Source organism: Elephantulus edwardii, unplaced genomic scaffold, assembly GCF_000299155.1.
Source record: "Elephantulus edwardii isolate Elephantulus edwardi_28Jun2011 unplaced genomic scaffold, EleEdw1.0 scaffold00182, whole genome shotgun sequence".
NCBI classification, from domain to species: domain Eukaryota; kingdom Metazoa; phylum Chordata; class Mammalia; order Macroscelidea; family Macroscelididae; genus Elephantulus; species Elephantulus edwardii.
The window spans coordinates 3,868,391-3,888,248 of NW_006399932.1; the positions used below are offsets into that span (position 1 = coordinate 3,868,391).

The 19,858-nt window shown below is 38.0% G+C and overlaps 1 protein-coding gene across 1 annotated transcript in view; it reads right to left on the reverse strand.

Annotated features, from left to right (window-relative positions):
- JAZF1 (JAZF zinc finger 1) overlaps positions 1-19,858 on the reverse strand; it is a 499,696-nt gene that overhangs the window by 194,890 nt on the left and 284,948 nt on the right. Inside the window, exon 2 of the mRNA XM_006896121.1 lies at positions 18,168-18,240. Within this exon, the coding sequence (XP_006896183.1) occupies positions 18,168-18,240 (73 nt within the window). The remainder of the gene's footprint in view (positions 1-18,167; positions 18,241-19,858) is intronic.

The following is a 19,858-nucleotide window of genomic DNA, read 5'->3' on the forward strand; positions in this document are numbered from 1 at the left end:
TATAGCTAATATTAACACACATAAATGTCTATCACTCAAATCTTCTGATATCTCAAAATTACTGCTGCAGATGAATAAAGGCCATGGGCCACAACATCTTTAAATCTCTCCAAATTTGACTACATGAAAAAGACTGGAAAATGTCTCCCTCTTTAAGAAATGCTGTCTTTCTATATGACACATTTTTTTGGAGTATATTCAGTAAAGTACTGATTAATCCTTCTTGAACTTTACTGATAAGAAATGAAAGATTCTTGTATTTTATAAATCTTGAGAGCATTAGATTTTGGTAAGTCCAAAGACTAATGAAAAAAGAAAGAGAAAAAACAAAGCCCCAAATCATAAATCCTTCTTGAGTAGACGGCATTCCCCCCTTACTCCTAAAAGAAATTCATTCTTGCACATCTTGTTTGAATTTACTTCTGAAGTTTGTCTTGTTCCATCTCTAGAACAAGTCAGGCGGTAGGGTATAAAGATATGACTACATGAATAAAAACATATGACCAACATGGCCACTGCACATACAAAACCAAAATGATACAGAGAAATATTAACTGTCAAACGACATATCTCTCGGATACATATGTTTCTGTATTTTGTCATGAATGTTCAATTTAAACGCTACTGCAAGTATTGGAATTCTCCTTCCCCTGCTAATACAAAATATGGTAATGTAATCTAGGGAAGTGAAGACTTTATAGGAGCAGCAGGTTGGCATCACTTTTCTTTTGAAGCAGATTCACTAAGAGAAAGAAACACATTAACACTAGACAATACATTCAGCAACTCTATACTAGAGAGTGGGAGCTTCCCACTAACCTTAGATTCTTTCAAGAAAATGCTATGAACAGATGCTAGCATGAATTTAACTTGGGAAGAGAGTGCTGTTTTTCTTTTATCCCTACCTTCTCTTTCTACACCAGTCACAGATGATTTACCATATTTTTATTATAAATATAGTAATGACACCTCACTTTGTGCACACTGAAGTGGTGATGAGGGAATTGTGACAGTTTGGCACGAATGGAGGTGGGGAGTGAGATACAAAATTCTATTCCTGTCACAAGTGAGAAAAACACAATTAAAGGCTGACTCTGGATACAGTAATTTCCTCAGGGGTATTCCTGGAAGGCAAGAAATGGACAGCATATGGATATGTGGCTGCAACTGAAACAGCACAAAGTCTACACACTACATTGCTCTTTTTCTGAACCTCAGTAAATGCAAAGAGAAGCAAGAGAATGCAGTTTGCTGTGATCACTATGGTGGGCATATCTCTGCTGGGAAATGTCAGTTTACTTTCACACTTTTCTATTAGTTTAAGCTTTTGAATAAACAAAATTCTTAGAGGACTCTCAAGGGATAATCCTATCTCACCTTCTCTTCATACCTTGAATGGAAAGTTCTTTCCAGGTCTTTCTTACTTTCATTAAAGTTCTGTGGGTTTCTGAGCTGATAACTTGCAAAAGCAGTAGCATAAGAAAGAGGAGGGAGTAGTTAAACCTTCCAGCTGCTCAAGTTTGGGAAAAACAAAAGAAAACAGATTGGATTTCCAGGGTAATTGGCAAGACCAAGAGATTTCATGTAATAAAGAACTGGGTGAGCTAGGGTCTGCATCAACACTAAACCAAAGGTTCACTCCTAGACTATTTTTTAAATTAGGGCACTCACTTTAGATTTCTGATTGGGGGCTATAAGAGAGAAGTGAGAGATTGAGAGAGGGGCAGAAATCTGTCAGCACACTCTTTTCTGTCTATGGCTTTCCATTCTTCCAGGGTCTTCGTGATTTATACACAGCCATCTGTTTCACAAATGGTGAAAAGAAGAGATACATGAACAAGATGACCTCCATTCTTCAAGACTCACCCAAATGTTATCAGTTCTAAATATATAACAAAAAAAGATTCCATGATTCTGCAGAAATGATTGGACTATTGTTAAAAGGGGTTAGGGCCATAAGACTTGGTTTTAGTCTAGATCTCACAAGTATCCTTTTTGGAAGAATTTCAGAAGGCAGCTTATATATTATATACTTCCTTAATATGTTGTAAATATCTAGTAATTGTCTGATGATGTTATAGCTTTGATATATCAAAGTCCAAGGTTCATCACACTAGTATTCTATGAATACTATCTTTTTGCTTTAGACTAAATTGACAAGATTATGAAGAAGAATGTAGCATCAAGATTGAAGGAAGACTCATCAATAACCTGCGACATGCAGATGACATAACCTTGCTTGTTGAAGGTGAGGAGGACTTGAATAATTTCTTGCAGAAGAGCAAAGAATATGGCCTTCAATATGAACTGCATCTCAATGTCAAGAAAACTTACCACTGGACCTAGAAGCAATATCACAACAGATGGAGAAAGGATTGAAACTGTCAACAACTTTATCTTATTTGGATCCACAATCAACACCCTTGGTACCAGCAATCAGGAAATTATAAGATATATACTGCACTGGGAAAATCTGCAGTTAGGGACCTCTCCAAATTATTGAGGACTAAGGTGTGTCTGATTGGTCATGGTCTTTCTGACCACTTGCTATGTATGCTTCGTTAGGCTGGACAATGAATAAGGATGACAGAAGAAGAATTGATGCCTTCGAGCTGTGGTGTTGGAGAAGAGTACTGAACATCCCATGGATTGCCAAAAGAACAATCAAATATGTCTTGGAGAAGGTACAGCCAGAGTGCTCTTTGGAGCCAAAGATGATAAAGCTTCGCTTCACGTATTTTAGGCGTGTTGCTAGGAGGGGCTATTCCTTGGAGACAGACATGATACTCAGGAAGGCAGAGGGTGGGTAAAGCTGAAGAAGACCCTCAACCAGATGAGCTGAAATAGTGACTGCTGCAATGTGACAGCTCTAGTGTGTCAGGAAATGTGAGGATGGCACAGGACAGGACAGGGTTCAGATCTGTTGTTCATACATCACTATGAGTCATACTCAACAGCACCTAACAACTACAACAACAAATTGACAAATGTCCTTGCAAGAAATAATTTTATAAAATGTATCAAAGAATGTAAAAATATTCACACCTCTAAATTGCAGTTCTAGAAGGAATTACAGTATAATTACAGTATAAGAATGAAAAGTGGGAAGCAATCAAACAGTCAATGATGGGAAGTACTTAATGAACTCTAGGTATTAAATGTAAAAAAATAATTTGGAGACAAAAATGTTCCGAATACATTTGAGTGAGAAAAGTGACAAAATTGTTTTAGCTTGTAGAAAATATTGAATAGTATACTCTGACACTATGAGTTAGAATCGACTCAGTGGCACATGAAGCCACAATAAAGACCAACAAAAAAATGGACAAACTGTGTATAGCCATATCATAGGTTATTACAGAAATAAATAAAAACAAAGTATACTGGCATATGTACAATACAGAAGTTCTGGTGGTGTAATCTGGAGTATGTTCGGAGGTCCATCAAAAAGGCTTCCTACTTCTAATCAACTTATCTACACTGTGTAGAAAGATGGAGAGCATTCCCACTTTAAGATTTACAGCTTCACTATGAGTTGGAATCAACTCAATGGTATTGAGTTTGGTTTTAGTTTAATCTAATCTCTAAAAACACGCTGAACAAAAGAATCTAAGCACAAATATATATTGAATCAAAGACCACCAGATATTAATATGTTTTGCTATGCTGTTGTTGTTATGTGCCGTCGAGTCACCTGTGACTCATAGAGATCCTATGTACAATATTCCTAAAACCTGCTGTATGCCTTTCCAGTCTTATTGTCTCCGACACAACATATCCCCATTACCCCAGACTGAATCAATCCATCTCATCAAAGGTCTTCCTCTCTTGCACTGTCCTTCCAACCTCCCAAGCCATGATGTCCCTCTCCAAGGACTGACCCCACCTTGTAACAGGTCCAAAGTATGTCAGACGAAGCTTCAGAATCCTTGCATCCAAGGAGCAGCCTGGCTTCACCCTCTTTAGGACAAACTTGTTTGTTCTCCTAGCAGTCCATGGAATATTCAATACTCTTCTCCAACACCACAGCTCAAAGGCATCAACTCTACTTTTATTATTATACACATGGTACAGTTAGTAACTTTTAGTGTGCCTAATAAACTTAACAGTGGATGGAAGAGATGACAGTAATGGGAGAAGCTCTGCTATTTGGAAGAATAAAAATGTTAAAAGGCTTAAATCAGGTAGACTTCTAGACCTGGCCTTCGGAATGGAGTATATGTCAGGAATTACAACATGCACTGTGACACAGAGAATTAGAAAGTGTAGAGTTTATAATAATTTTTCAAGTTTGTTGTTGCTAGGTGTTGTGAGTTGAATATGACTCATCGTGACCCTGTGAACAACAGATCTGAACCTAGTCTTATCCAGCGCCAACCTCACAATCTCTGGCACACTAAAGTTCATTGCTGCAGTCTTGAATGAAGATATTTTTACTTTTCTATACATACATGTTCTTGTAACTCTAGAAATTAAAATCTTGCTACCTTTGCTCTAGAGACAAATACATGTCAAGGAGCAAAAGGCATTTTTCTTTTGAAAGGTAAATGATTAGAAAAAAATACATGAATACTTGCATAATATTGTGAATGATATACTAAAAACTTCTGAACTGTTGACTGTCAAATGGCTAATTTTATATTAGGTGAATTTCATTTCAATTTTTTTTAAAAAAGTAAATGAGCTAAGACCACAATGTGATTTTATTATTAAACACATTTTGGTCTTGGGTTTTCCAAAATGTCTTGGGTGTCATATTACAAAGATTAATACAGTATGTTGTTGTTGTTATGTGCCATTGCATTGCCTACAACTCGCAGTGACCCTGTGTACAAGCCTGCCCTGTTCTGAGCCAGCCCTGAGTTAGTCTAACTGACTGACACACCTACCCCCATTGTCCCAGTTACTGTATCAATCAATCTCATTCAGGGTCTTCCTCTCCTGCTTTGTCCCTCTACCCTTCGGAATATGATATCCTTTCCCAAGGATCATCTGAGATGGAGCTTCAAAATCCTACCCTCCAAGGAGAAACTGGTTTCATCTTCTCCAAGATAAACCAAGAAATCAGTTTTTCATCATATTTGCTTGGCCTAAAGTACATCACTAAATCTGGTTACTGCTGAACACAATAAAATTAGCAATAATTAAAAAATAAAAGAAGAAATTGTTGTATGGTTCCACAGAATAAGTTGAAGCAAATGCCCAGCTAATTTGCTCAAGTCTAGCTGGCCATTCCAAAATTAAAATAAACAAACCAAGTGGAATTAATTTCCTTTTATTCTAAAATATCCAGGCATCAGTATGGCTGTGCTAGCGTTCTTTCTCTCAGCAGGAAGATAATAATACAAGTTACCCTTTGCTGTTAAGCTTAGTTCGGACAAGGAAAAACTTGAAAATACCTGCTATAAAGGTACAAACATCCAATTAGCCAAAGTAATGCCATTTTTCTGAGAGGAACAACTACTGATTGGTGGTAAGTCAGCTAAGCTTGGCACAGTCATGGAAAGATGCACACAGGTACTGCAGAGAAGGCAGGGAAGACTCTGCAAGCCAGATCCAATTTCTGGTCTTGGCATGCTGAATCATATCTCATTAAGGGAGAGATGGTGTTGGCAAGAACGATTGTATGCCGGCCCCACCATCTGTAAATTACATGGACCATGTTGTCACCTAAATCTGCAGGGAAATTTCAGTGATCAAGCAAGGTGGAAACCGCTGGGAAGGCTTCTCTGCAAATCCTTTTACTTGTCCAACAGCACGTGTGCAGACTTAGCAACGGTGCACCGTAAATGATTGTCAAGGAAAATGCACTAACTTGCATCAAGGCAAGGGGAGAAACCCTTGGGACAGGACTGACACGAGTGCAATGACCAGAGTCTAAATTACCACCTGCTTATGTGGAATGAAAAATCCTCCTCTCTCGTTCGGTTTTATCAGCAACTGGAGACAATGACATAAAATACAAGCTAGCACTTAAATTATTCAAGTCTAGTAATTCCACATGGTCTGCATGTGTGATTAAGGAACTGTATGTGTGTAAATCCTAAACTGTGGATTTTTAGAAGCAATGTGGACAAGGCAAGGCAGCAAAGTTCGAGATTAGAAGATACTTTAGCTATGCCTCAATTCCCAGTTGAGTTTTGGGAGAAATCATTAACATAATTTTACTTTATTAAAAAGGCAATCTATGGGGAGCTCTGGTGGCCTAGTGGTAAGGAGCTGCAAGTACAATCCCAGAGGCGCACGGTTCGAATCCACCAGATGCTCTGCCGGGGAAGGAGAAACAATCTCCTCCTGTACCAGTCAGATCTGATTTGATGGTACACTTACACAAAAATAATAAAATAAAAAAAAATTAAAAAAAAAAATAAAAAGGCAATCTAAAATAATGCTACAAACAGGGATCTAGAGTGAAACTATGGGGAGAGGGTTCAAGTCCCAAGGAAATACTACTCATGCAAACTTGGGCAAAACACTGAATATTTCTATCACTGTGTAAACAACCTTTTAAAATAAAAAAATATGGTCCAGTAAGAATATGTGTGATTTCTTAAGGTAATACAAATAATTTGTAAAATTTCTTATGAAGCAGACATGTTTATAAACATTTTAGTTTTAATCTTGCTTCTGCCATGACCTACATTATATAGGCAGCATGACAAAGTGTTAAATATTTGAATGCTCTTATAGAAAGCCAAGCTACTGGCATGAGAAGGGACTATAAAATATAAGACAGAGCAAAGATTATATGGACTTGTATATATTTGTATCCAAACACTTTTTTTTTTAATCCAAACACTTCTAAAAGTATGATCATATAGTAATTGTGACAGTTAACTCGGTGGGTAAAATTCAAACCTGTGAATCTGGATTTTAAAACTTTCAGTTTTGCTTTTACTAAGCTCTAACTGTAGTATTTCTTTTAGATATAAATAAAGGCAACTAACCATAATATTTTAACAACATCTATGACTTTGTTTTGGAGGAAGTGAACTAGGGTACTCCTTAGAGGCAAGGATGGTGAAACATCATCTCACATATTTTGGGCATGGTGTTGTTAGGGGCCAGTTCTTGGGAAAAACATCATGTTGGGCAAGGTGGAGGGTCAGAGAAAGAGAGGAAGACTCTCAACAAGACAGACTGGCACAGTTATTGTAACAATGGAGTTGAACACGGGGGAAATCACGAGGCTAGATAGGGCAATGTTCTAATGTGTTGTTGACAGGGTCACTGAGTTGCAGTCGACTTAAAGACACCTAACAACAGTATCAACAATGACTTTGCACCACAGCAGTCACTGACAGTCAATATTGCAGTACAGAGTTACAGATATTTCAAAATATGTTTATGTTCTTGTTTTTGTTGTTGCTATGTGTCATAGCTTCTCATAGCCACCCCATGTACAACAGCTCTGAATTCTACTCTATCTTCAAGCAATTTCCTTGTTTCTGACACACCTATCCCCATTACTCCAGTTACTGAATCAATCCATCTCATCTAGGGTCTTCCTCTCCTGTGCTGTCCCTCCACCCTTCCAAGCATGATGTCTTTCTTCAAGGACTGATCCTTCATGGCAACATTCCCAAAGTATTTGAGATGGGGCTTCAAAATCCTTGTCTCCAAGGAGTAGCCTGGTTTTACCCTCTCCAGGGCAGAACTATTTGTTCTTTTAGCTGTCCATGGTATATTCTACACTCTTTTCCGGCACCACAACCCAAAGGCATCAATTTTCCTTCTATCACCATTAGTCATTGTCCAGCTCTCTGATGCATAGCAAATAATTGTAAAGACCATGGCTTTCACCTGGCACACCAGAGTCCCTAGACTGACATCATTGCTCTTTAGTACTCTGGAGAGGTCCCTGACAGCAGATTTTCCTAGCACAGTTTGTCTTTTGATTTCCTGGCTGCTGGTACCAAGAGTGTTGATTGTGGAACCAAGAAAGTTGAAGCTGTTAACAATCTCAATCTCTTCTCTATCATGATGCTGCTAATTGGCCTAGTGATGAGAATCTTTGATTTCTTGATGTTGAGTTTCAATCCATATTAAAGGCTCCAGTCCTTGACCTTCTGAAGCAAAGTCCGTAGGTCTTCCTCAATTTCAGCAAGGTTGTGTCATCTGCGTAACTAAGATTGTTGATGAGTCTTCTTCCAATCCTAATGCCACATTCCTCCTAATCAAGTTCAGCCTCCAGGATGATTGGTTCCTCAGAATGAAAAGGTATGGAGATAGAATGCACTCCTGGTGTATACATTTCCTGATCTTGAACTATGCAGTGTTTCCTTGCTCTATTTATGCTCATCACCAATTTAAAATTACAAAAGTTATTAACCCAGTTATGTTGTTGTTGTTGTTATGTGCTGTTGAGTCGCTTGCGACTCACAGCAACCCTATGTACAACAGCCCTAAACTCTGCTCTGTCCTGTGCCAATCGCACTGTCTCTGACACTACCATCTCGATTATCCCAGTCACTGAATCAATCCACCTCATAGAGGGCCTTCCCCTCCTGCGCTGTCTCTCCACCCTCCCAAGCATGATGTCCTTCTCCAAGGACCGGTCTCTCCTCAGAGAACAACCATTTGGCCATCTGACTGGAAGAGATCTATATTTGTTCCTATCCCAAAGAAAGGTGACCCAACAGAATGTGGAAACTACAGAACAATCTCACTGATTTCACATGCAGGCAAGATTTTACTGAAGATTATCCAACCCAGTTATAGGTGTACTTATTTAAACCTTTACTAAAGAAGTGTACATGCACACACATTTGCAATTTTTGGTATTTCACAACTCTATTTCAATATAACTGATTTTCTTTGTGATGTTATATATTTTAGTTTACGAATGGGGAAATACTATTTTGAGAAATAGTCCATTAACTTTGTTTGCCAAAGGGTCTAAAGCACAAAAAAAAGGTTAAGAGAGCTTTCAAATTCCCTGGGAATCCATTTTCTTAGGTGTAAAAAGGCAATAATAGGGATATTGCAAGACCAGTAAGAACATTAAACAAACAAGCAATAAACCAAATTCTCTTAGTCAATTCTTACTCATAAGTGTAAGGGTGCAACTGTAGTCCACCAAACTGTCAAAGGCTAAGTCATCAGTCCTTTCTTTTGAGGTACTTTTGGAAGGCCTAGAACCTCCAATCTATTTGTTAATACCACGGATTGCAGTGTGAAGATTACACATGACATAATAAAGTGCTTTGCCCAGTGCATATAGTAGGTGTTCAACTAGGAGACACTAGTAAGTGTTAAAAATTATGAAAACCTGGAAAAGTTTTTAGATTAAGCATTTAATTCTTAACATAATAGTTCTGATTAAATTAATCTCTAGCCTTTCAAGTTGTGGTTGCTGTGATGCTGAAGACTGTGACAGTGATGTGCCAATCGTGGTAATGGGTACCCATGGTGGACAGTGTTGGCTGGAGCTTCCCGACTAAATCAAGCCTGGAAGCAGGAGCGGCATCCACTTCCGAAATGGCTTGCCTCCCGAAACTCTATGTACGAACAGTGTTCAGGCTGTTTGTTCATAAGGTCGCTATGAGTCGTCTATGACTTGACGGCATCAAACAACAACAACAGCCTTTCAAGGTGTTTAGGTTAATGCTTTTGTATGATTTGGTCATCTTCATTAATTAGGGCTTGATGGTGTCATGTGTTGTGAAGATTATCACCCTGAACCTGGGAATGTCCTTCTGCTGTTGTTGTAAGCAACCTCTGCACAGGCCGGAGGTAGGCAGCTCTGGGGAAGGAGATCTGACACTGTGACTGAAGACAGGGAGGTCTTTTAGGGGACACAGGGCTAACCTGACCACACTGTTCTCAGCCAACGAGCAAAGTCTTGGCCATCATGGAGGAAATGAGAGCAAGTTATTTAGAAAACTGGGAACATGGAACTATTTTTACGCTTGCCAGTTAGGGGGGCTTTCAAAGGCAGGACTAGTCTTTAGGCTCAGCATAATGAACCTCAATGTGAGAAAATTAAGTAATGTTTCAACTCAGGTCCCAAATCAACAGTCTCAGCAATATGAGAGTATCCTGCAAATGGAGTGCACTAGAGCTATGGAGGGAAGATTCATGGCCTTCTTAATTAACTCCGAGGTGCTGCACATAAGGGGAAAGTGATAAATCAAGTAGATTACTGCCAGCGATCTGAATTTCCAAATGAAATAAGAGAGGTGTAGCGCCTTGAGTCATTTTGTAAATGTGTATGGTGGGGGTGGAGGGGGAATCTCCAAGGTCATCCCTTATGTTATATAATATGCCACTTCATACAACAGTCCCTTGATTTAGTTCCACATCTTTTGCAAGGTACTTTCCATTCAGTAAGGTATGAAGAAGCAGCAAAGGGAAAGACGAGCACATAATGGGACGACAACACAACATATGCACATGTAAACCTGTGCTCATTGCTCATGGATTTATTAAAAACACATTTGTTGAATGTATACTTGGATGGATACTGTGTACTCTGCATTGTTGAGGTGTGAAGGACACAGGGACAAAGTCCCTGACCCCGTGGAGCTCACATTCTGGGGAGGAAGAAAGGCGCTCTGTAACAAAGCAAAGGGCAGGGTGACTCTAGGCAGTAACAATGGCTGTAAAGCAGGGTATGGGCACAGAGAGCGACAGGAGGAAACAATTGGAATTGGTAGTCACGGAAGGCCTGCTGTGCAGGGACACTGTCTATAGACCTGCAGGAGATGAGGAATGACTTGAAGGAAGCTCCACTGGAAGGAGAGATGCCAGCCAGCAGAGAAGAGCATTAACCCATTGTGTCAACGGGCCCCTTGTGACCAAGAAGCAGGAGCTATGACTGGCTGGGGTTAGTCAGAGTGAGGGTGGGCAGTGATCACGAAGCTTTGTGGACGTGGTACAAAATTTCACTTTTCTTAAAAAAAAAAATAAAAAAAGAAATTTCACTTTTCTTCTACACGTGACAGAAAGCTATACGTGAGTTTTGAACAGAAGAAAGTGATGTGACTTAAAAATCTACTAAAGAACAAATACAAATAAAAGATTGTTAGCTAGTAAAATAAAGAGGAACCAATCTATATGGCTTAGTGGTAAGGAGTTATGCTGCTAACACAAAGGCACGCAGTTTGAATCCTCCAGCTGCTCCATGGGAGAAAAATGGGCATTCACTTCCTGTGTGATTTACTACCCCTGAACACCTTCTAGAGTGTCAGCTATGAATTGGTTCTGACTTGCCAGTACATAACAACAACAATAATAACAATCTATGGACAACTCTACCCTGACCAACGAATGACTAGATAAATTGTTGTACCTACGTAATACAGAATTTCATGTAGTTAGTCAACAAAATAAGCTAAATCAATTTACATGAAAAGATGTGACATGAAAACAAAACAAAGCAAGAGAGTGTTAATAGAACAGAGAAAAGGATGCACAGCATCACATACTTAGATAATCACAGAGATTAGGCAGGATTAGGTGTCACACAGGATATGGTGGTTACTGATAAAGAGACACCAAGCAAAAACCTTAGGATGTACGAATTGTGATTGAAGAAAGAAGGGGAGAGGGAAACTGTGAGCAGAGAGAGGCGAGATAGTTGTTGAGTACAAGGAGTAGTGCTGGCTTTTAACAAATCTGAAAAAGAATGTAAAGAATATGGGTGAAAGAGACGAATTTAAGATGAAAAAGGATTTGAGACTGTCCACCAAACTTCCTGTCTTCTCTGTGCTGACAAAGGAACCAGATGTATTGGCTAAAGAGGATCAGAAACCCCCTTAAGAATTAGAATTCACCAGGAAATGTTTAAACTGTTAGTGTGATATATTTGGCAGGCTTTCGATCAGGTGAGAGGATCACGGAGCCAGTGTGAGAGTCCCAGTGAGGTTAGGAAAGTTGTGGGATGAATCACCCTTTCCTGTAGTGGCTCAACAGTCAAGAGGTACTTATTAGGCTTCTGCGAAGCTGAAGACTGGAGCAGTCAGGGCCATAAAGAAAAGGGAACGAATCTAAACTAGTAACTTCTAACTTGAGATCTATTGGTAACTCCTTAGTGTGGAAGCAGGTCAAGGAAGGTTGGGCTAAGACTCTGAAGTTCCAGAGTAAATACGGCTCCAGCGAGGTGATGCACCAGAGACTTAAGTTTATGATATGAGATACTAAAAACACAGCAGCCCTTGTTTCAGACGGAGCCTACAGAAACAGGTTCTACACAGGAAAAGTATTTTAAAAGTTGAAACTCAAGCCTGTCTCTATACTGTTCAAGTGCTCATCTCTAATGATCTCCAGTCAGTTTGAAAATTTGAGGAAAAAAATTACGTAGCAGTTAAAGTGGCCTCAAAAAGGAATATAGAAAGGAAGACTGGTCAGAAATTATGATAGTGAAATCTAAGGCAGGCTTTTAAAAGATGAACAGATGTGATTTGAATCGTGTAAGCAACCTGTTTTAAAATGCTAATACCCAAGGAACAAACTATAGAATGTAAAGAGCTGTTGAACAAGGAGGCCCAGTGTTTATCCAGAGAATCCTATCACTCAGCCCTGCCAAGTCACCTCTCCTACTGGTGTTTCTGCCAGCTTCCTAGTGTCCCGCAAGAGCACATGGGCTTTTCAGAACACAATAATAAGCAGACCAAACCAGCCTAGAGATCTTACAGGGCCAACCTGGCAGGCAGCCATCTCAGGCTTGTTTCAACTGATGTTCATAAAAAACATAGGCTAAGAAAGTGGTAGCATGATGTCTGGTATTTGAGACCTAACAGCATGTAATATGTTTATGACATGCATTTAGGCCACAAACTCTAGTCTCAGGCTGGAGCACACAGAAGAACTTTGGATCTGGTAGACAAAGGAGGGAAACTGGAACGCATGTTTTGCACTATAATAAATACAGCGGCTTTCAGAATACCACAAACAGGTGGTTTCATGAAGAAAAAAAATTGTCGCCTTTAGAGTAAAAAAATTGCTCTGGGCTTGTTTATATGAAATAAATAGAACGTCAGTGCACACTCAGCTAATTACAACAATTTTATGAGGCTATGACTGACCATAATCTAGCAAAAGTCAGTCCAACTGAAACAGCTCAAGAGTGTGAGTTTTGAGGGGATTAGGTGAGGTTTTGGAATGGGAAGAAATGGGAAAAAGAAGAAGAAAGGTTTCATTAAGCAGTTCATTCACATTCTGGTGGAAGGAGGGGCAAAAGCCTCCACACTGATTTTATTTTTATTCAAGACAATGTATTTAGCTATTTTTTCCTTTGCATCCTTGCATACATTTACAATGACTGCTTCCCAGTCTTTGTCTTGGAGATCCGACATCTGGCTCATCTTATGCAGGGTTTTGTGTTTTAATGACCAAGGGGCACAGTTTCCTGTTTCTTCAACGACTAGTAATTTTTCTAGTCTAATACACACTGTAAGTTCTGCTACATTCTTCTGCAGACCATTTTCTTCTAGCAGACAGTTCTGAGCTTTGTAGGTCTGGATACTTATATTATTCGGACAGATGTAGGAAAAGTCCCAAGTGTTTCCCAAATTCCTCTAATTTCTTGGGACTTGACTGTCAAACCCTTTCTTTTCTGAAGATACATGATAACTTGATTTTGGCATTAGGGTGGGTTTACAGAAGGCCATATTATTCAGTCTTTAGGACCTTATCTTTTTTTTTAGGACCTTATCTTTAAGGTGGAGGTCTTTCTGGTATTCCAGGTGGATTGTTAGTGTGTGAAACACTGGCTGGGTTGTAGAGCAATACCACTTCCAGCACTGTCTGACCTCTGGTATCTCTAGTCCATTCTCATCTCTGTACTCAAGAGTGTCATCCTGATTCGTAAGGAAAAGGGGATGGCGTATTCTCTTAGCTACTTCCTGCTGAAAAGGGACGCTGTAGGTTTCAGGGTGAAGACCTTCTCTCACTACTCTAAAGGGCCCCTTTGGCAGTAGGAAACACATAGATAACAAGTTTGGAAGATAGTTACCTGGCCAAATCACTGCACTAGATCCCTATTTTTATAGATAAAAAGAGGTGATGCAACAGTATACATAAATTATCAAACAATATCATTATTATCATATACAAGTAAAATATTCAGATTATTTTAAACTAGCTAGAGCAGTCCATCAACAGAGAACTGTCAGAAATACAAATTAGTTTCAAGGCTATGGAAAAAGAGATATAGTTAGCAGGAAGAATAAAATTAATAAACAATGTAAAATGTTTAATAGAGAGCCCAGGTCATAAAAGTGTTTTGTAAATGTTAAATCTTATTAGTATTATCTCTTTGGTATCTGTTTATTAAAAAATCTTTTTTTTCTACATCTCCCCCTACCCCCAGAAAGAAAAATATTAGACAGACTTAGTAATTAAATGTCCAGTATGCATAGCTATCAGTTTGCTAATCATTAACTTCATCTCACAAAAGGAACATAACTTCCTAACCTTAAAATTCTTAACCTTCTCCTCCCAGCCCCCTGCCCTGTAATATTCATTTCTATAACCTGCACTAATTTATTTCATTCCACTTATACTCACTGAACCATCTGTATTTTAAAATGTCTTTAGGTGTTGTAACAGCTCTATTTTTAAGGGAATTAAAGATTTTTCTTTCCATATGTAAGCATGTTATACACATATTCTACAGAATAGAAAAAATACCAATTGGAATGCACTTTAGAGGCAAGGGTAGTAAGAGTTCGGCACAGGCATGGTCCTTGGAAAAGAACACCATGGCAAGTAAAGCAGAGTCAGTGAAAAAGAGGAATATTCTCAATAAGACAAAAAGACACAGCAGCTACAACAATGTGTTCAAACATGGCAACGACTGTAAGGATGCCACAGTGCAGTGTTTGTTTCTGCTATTCACTGGTCAGAACTAATTCAATGACATCTAACAACAACTGCATAAATAAAAGCACTATTTTTACTGAATCGTCTTCTTTGCTTATACTCCAAAAACCTAGTTCCATTTTAAGGATGGAGAAATGTGGCATCAGGATCGGAGGAAGTCTCATAAACAATCTGCGTTATGCAGATGACACAACCCTGCTTGCTGAAACTGAGGAGGACCTGAAGTGCTTGCTGCAGAAGGTCAAGGCCTGCAGCCTTCAATATGGATTGAAGCTTAATATCAAGAAAATATTCTCACCACTAGACCAATTGGCAGCATCATGACAGATGATGAAGAGATTGAAATTGTTAACAGCTTTAGTTTGCTTGGCTCCAGAATCAACACTGTTGTTATCAGCAGCCAGAAAATTAGAAGATGAATTGCATTGGGAAAGTCTGCTGTCAGAGACCTCTCCAAAATACTGAAGAGCAACGATGTCAGTCTGGAGACCAAAGTGTGCCTGAACCAGGTCACAGTCTTTGCAATTACTTGCTAAGCATCAGAGCACTGGACAATGACTAGGGATGACTGAAGGATTGCCTTTGATGTGTAAGGCTGGAGAAGTGTACTGAATATACCATGGACTGTTAGAAGAACAAAGGTTAGTTTTAGAGAGGGAGAGACCAGGATGCTCCTTGGGGGCAAGGATTCTGAAGCTTTATCTGACAAACTTTGGACATGTTGCAAGGAGAGATCAGTCCTTGGAGAGGGACATCATGCTTGGGAGGGTGGAGGGACAGCGCAGGAGAAGAAGACCCTCAATGAGATGGACTGATGCCATTACTGGGGTAATAGGGATAGGTGTGTCGGAGATAATAAGATTGGCAAGGGATAGAGAGGGGTTTAGGACTGTTGTACAGAGTATCACTATGAGTTGCAAGTGACTTGACGGCACATAACAACAACAACAACAACAACAACAACAACAAAACTCAACTGATGGTTCAGTACATGTTAACTGCCCAAAGAGAACTTCAACTCAATTCCAAGATGCACAACCATACATCAGGGTTATATAAACAAATGCCCTAGTAGTAGTTAAGATGTCCTTTGTTCTATGTCTTCACTGCTCAGCAAAATTGACTTCTTTTTCTCTGAGATTAAAAATAAAACAACTCATATAAACTCTATATAAAGGATCACTAGGGAAAATATAAATATGATCTGGGTAATAGATATATTAAAATGTATTATAAAATTGGATTGTATAAATTATGACTAAAAATAGCATATTAGAAAACAGTACATGTAATTTATGGTTGGAAATAATACCAACATAAACATGTGCAGAGAATAATCTGAAAAAATGTGCATTGAAGTGCTATCAGTAATGATACTGGGTAGTGAGAATGTAGTATTAGAATTTAAAGACTATTTTTCCTTAAATTCTGTGACTTTCTATAATGTCCACAACAATAATTTTTTTCTATAGTTACTCACTTTATCACAGAAGTATTAGAGAAGAAATTTCACACCCATTGATTACTTCTTGACCCTGAGAGATTCTGGCATATCTTATTGCATAGTTCATGCTAAACCACTGCATTTGGTAGGTTTTCTGGTGGTTCTTTGTGTGTGGCCTTTGCACCTATACTTTGGCTTCTTTTATAGACCCAAATCATACATAGATGACTAACAGGTACTCATTGTCCAATATTCCAGCAACATAAACATGAAGAATGCATGCGAAAATTTCATACACTCATTAAAACAAGGTCCAGTTTTACATGAAAGTATCTAGACTATAGAAGACACATGTTTCACACCATTAAAAATGCCATTATGGTCACAATTAATCCATAAGCTTAATTCATCCTATTCCACAATATTGGGCTGTTGCTTCAAAAAATTATAAGCATTAAATATGTACTCATAATGTATATTGAAACTTCTCAAGCTGAAAAAAGTATGGGTAATGAAATTACAGGTAATTTTTTTTACTTCTTGTGAAGGTTGATAAACAGAAATTCTAATGGAGATATGCAAATATGTTTATGTTAAATATCTTCTAAAAAGTGCTTCTTTTTTTTTGTTGTTTTTTATTTTATTATTTTTGTGTGCGTGTACCGTCAAATCAGATCTGACTGGTACAGGAGGAGATTGTCCCTCCTTCCCCGGCAGAGCATCTGGTGGATTTGAACCGTTCGCCTCTGTAAAAAGTGCTTCTTAAGGAATAGGAATTGAACACTCATTCCATAAAACCATTACTATTTAGTCAATTATCACTGGTAGAGACCCCAGAGGACAGAGAAGTACTATCCCTTAAGGTTTCCTGGGTTATACCTTTATAGGCATTGACTGCCTGCCACTTTGCTCACCCATGGAGCTGCTGATAGCTGAACACTTAACTAGTTTGCCACCAGAGGCTGAAATCGAGCATAGATTATTTTAACTCAAACCTCTATCTAGGCAAGAATTAAATGTTTTCTTTTTTAAAAAAGTCTATTAAGAATTAAATAGTACAGATAATTAATTCTCCATTTTCCATTTCAGACCTTGAATATCAGTGCTGGTACCAAGAGACTGGAACAGTCTTTACCTTATAGCAAAAGGATCATCAAAATAAATTAATCTATTGAATTATGAGCAGTGAGATTTGCATTCTCATTAAAAACTAGTTTTGCTTTTACTTTGCCTATTTTATTCCTAGGGTGTATGTTTTCTTAACCTAAGTTGATTTCAGGTTCTCGCCAAAAATTACTGTCTACTTAATTATTTGAGTTGGCTATAACCTGAGGTCCTCTTTCAGACCTGATATATCAGGTTCTAAACTATTCCCTAAAGTTGGGCTCACATGTTCAGTTTCAATGAAAATTCATGAACTCCACACAAAAGGAGTTAGTTTCTGAGGATATGTTTTAGAAAGAAATAATCGGTGACATAAGTGACTTACTGATAATAAAATATCTCAAATAGTTATAGTCTGATAAATTGTGATATTCCAACAATGTTTTGCATTTATAAAGTACCTTTTTGCCCCAGGGTTTAAAACTTTCACTCAAACATAAATCCATTAATCCCCAAACAGCCTTATGAAGTCAAAAGAGCATATTCTAACCATGCATATAAAATGCTTCCAGAATGAGCTTATAAATCAGTCATGTTTTCAGCCATATATACAGAGAACTACAATTCTGCATGCCCCCAACAGAAAACCATGGAAAGACCATGTAGAAGTTGTTTTAAATAATCTCATGCAAATGTTTGAAGGCTGAAAACATTTTTCTACGTTAAGAAGAAACATTTTCAAAGTCAAAATGTGACAGATACGAAGCTGCTATAAATTCTGAAAATTACTTACCTATTAATGTAACTGAGGGCAACATAGGTTGGCTGCTGTAATTCTTGTTTTTCTAAAACTCGTGGATCAGTATCTGTAATAAAAACATAATTATCATTTTTTCTGGTTTTGCATCAGAATTTATGAGGCTACCTAATATAAGCTAACATAGCCTAAACAGAGAGAAAAAAATATTTATTTTACTTCTTTGTAAGGAAAATGCAATTAACAGAGCACAATCATTTGTTCATTCATTCATAAATAACAAGATATTGCATTACTTTTCAAGGGAATTCCAAACATCAAGTGATAAAATGCCCATCTGTTACACAAATTCTTGCACAATCCCCTTCATAAATACTGGTTTTCACTGCTTACAGTTACAATGTTGGCATGGTTTTCGGTGGTTAATCAGCCCAAGAAAGAAAGTTTCTATTAATTATGATCACTTCAATGCTTGGACAAATTAGTTGCTTTTGGAACAAATGAATTAAATTTAATTTGAAATTTCACTGAGTATTGTTCTTGTTTGTATTGTTTTGTTTGGATTAATTTTCTGGAGGGCAGCTCTTCCCCCTCTTAAACAAGCAATAAGTTTATGACTTTTCTAGATTCTTAAAGAGAAATCTTCATACTGGTCCAGTACCAACAAATATCACATTCTCTAGACGGGTTTTCTCTTTTAAAAGACAGAATTCAAAACCATGGCAACACTCTTCAAACAGGTTTCAACAGCACAACACCCAAAAAAGCACTTTTCACAACTAGATATGTATCCTTAAGCAAAAGATTGTTCTTATATAGAGAAATGATTGTGGTAAATATACGCAAAACTAAAGTTTATGGAACAAGACTTGGAAAAGGAAGAAAGTGAGCTCATTTTTACATATTCTTGATGAAATTTTAGACATTTAACCGATTTAATTATGACTGTATTTAAAGGCATAATTATTAGAAGTCTCACAGCTGTACATGGCAATAACACCTTCTTTGATGTAATGACAGATGTTGTTTCAAGTACTTTGGTAAGAAAAGTGTTCATGGCAAGTGGAAGATGTTGGATACATACATTAACTTTAAAGTGTGTTTAACAGGTGGTTAATGTGGGGCAACCGATACTGTAACACGAAACATAAATTGCAAAAATGGTAGCACATTAATCAATCTAGAATGCTTTCAATCCCCACACACAACAGTAATGTCCATATATACTTTTGGTGTTAAAGGTAAGAATCTTTTGTTGATCTTCTTGGTTTTCCTATGCCAACAATTTCAGGGACATTCTATTCAGGATCCTGTTTCCTAGGTCCTTCTTAGAAAAATGTAATTCCTTACAAGAGATTGGGATTTTCTAAATGGCTTTATTGAGGCAGATTTGGAGTTTCTGGAAATGCAAATGAGTATAAAGTAACCATCAGCAGTTCCAAGGTGACTGGTTTAGACAGATGTATAACTAGAAGATCTTGAAATACCTCTAAAGGACACTAACCAAATCAAATCCTTACTCCCACGACTTCAAGATTACTGTGTTTACAAAGCACATTCATGTTTGTGAGAGGACTGCTCTTTACACTGTAGTCTTTGCTGGAAAAGAGTCAGTAGAATAGTTAAACAGAGAAAGGAGTTTTGTTTAAAAAAGGGTCCACTTAAATTCTGGGAAGAGTGCATATGCAAATGGTGACTGACATAGCAATCCTGTAAGGTCCTTCCAG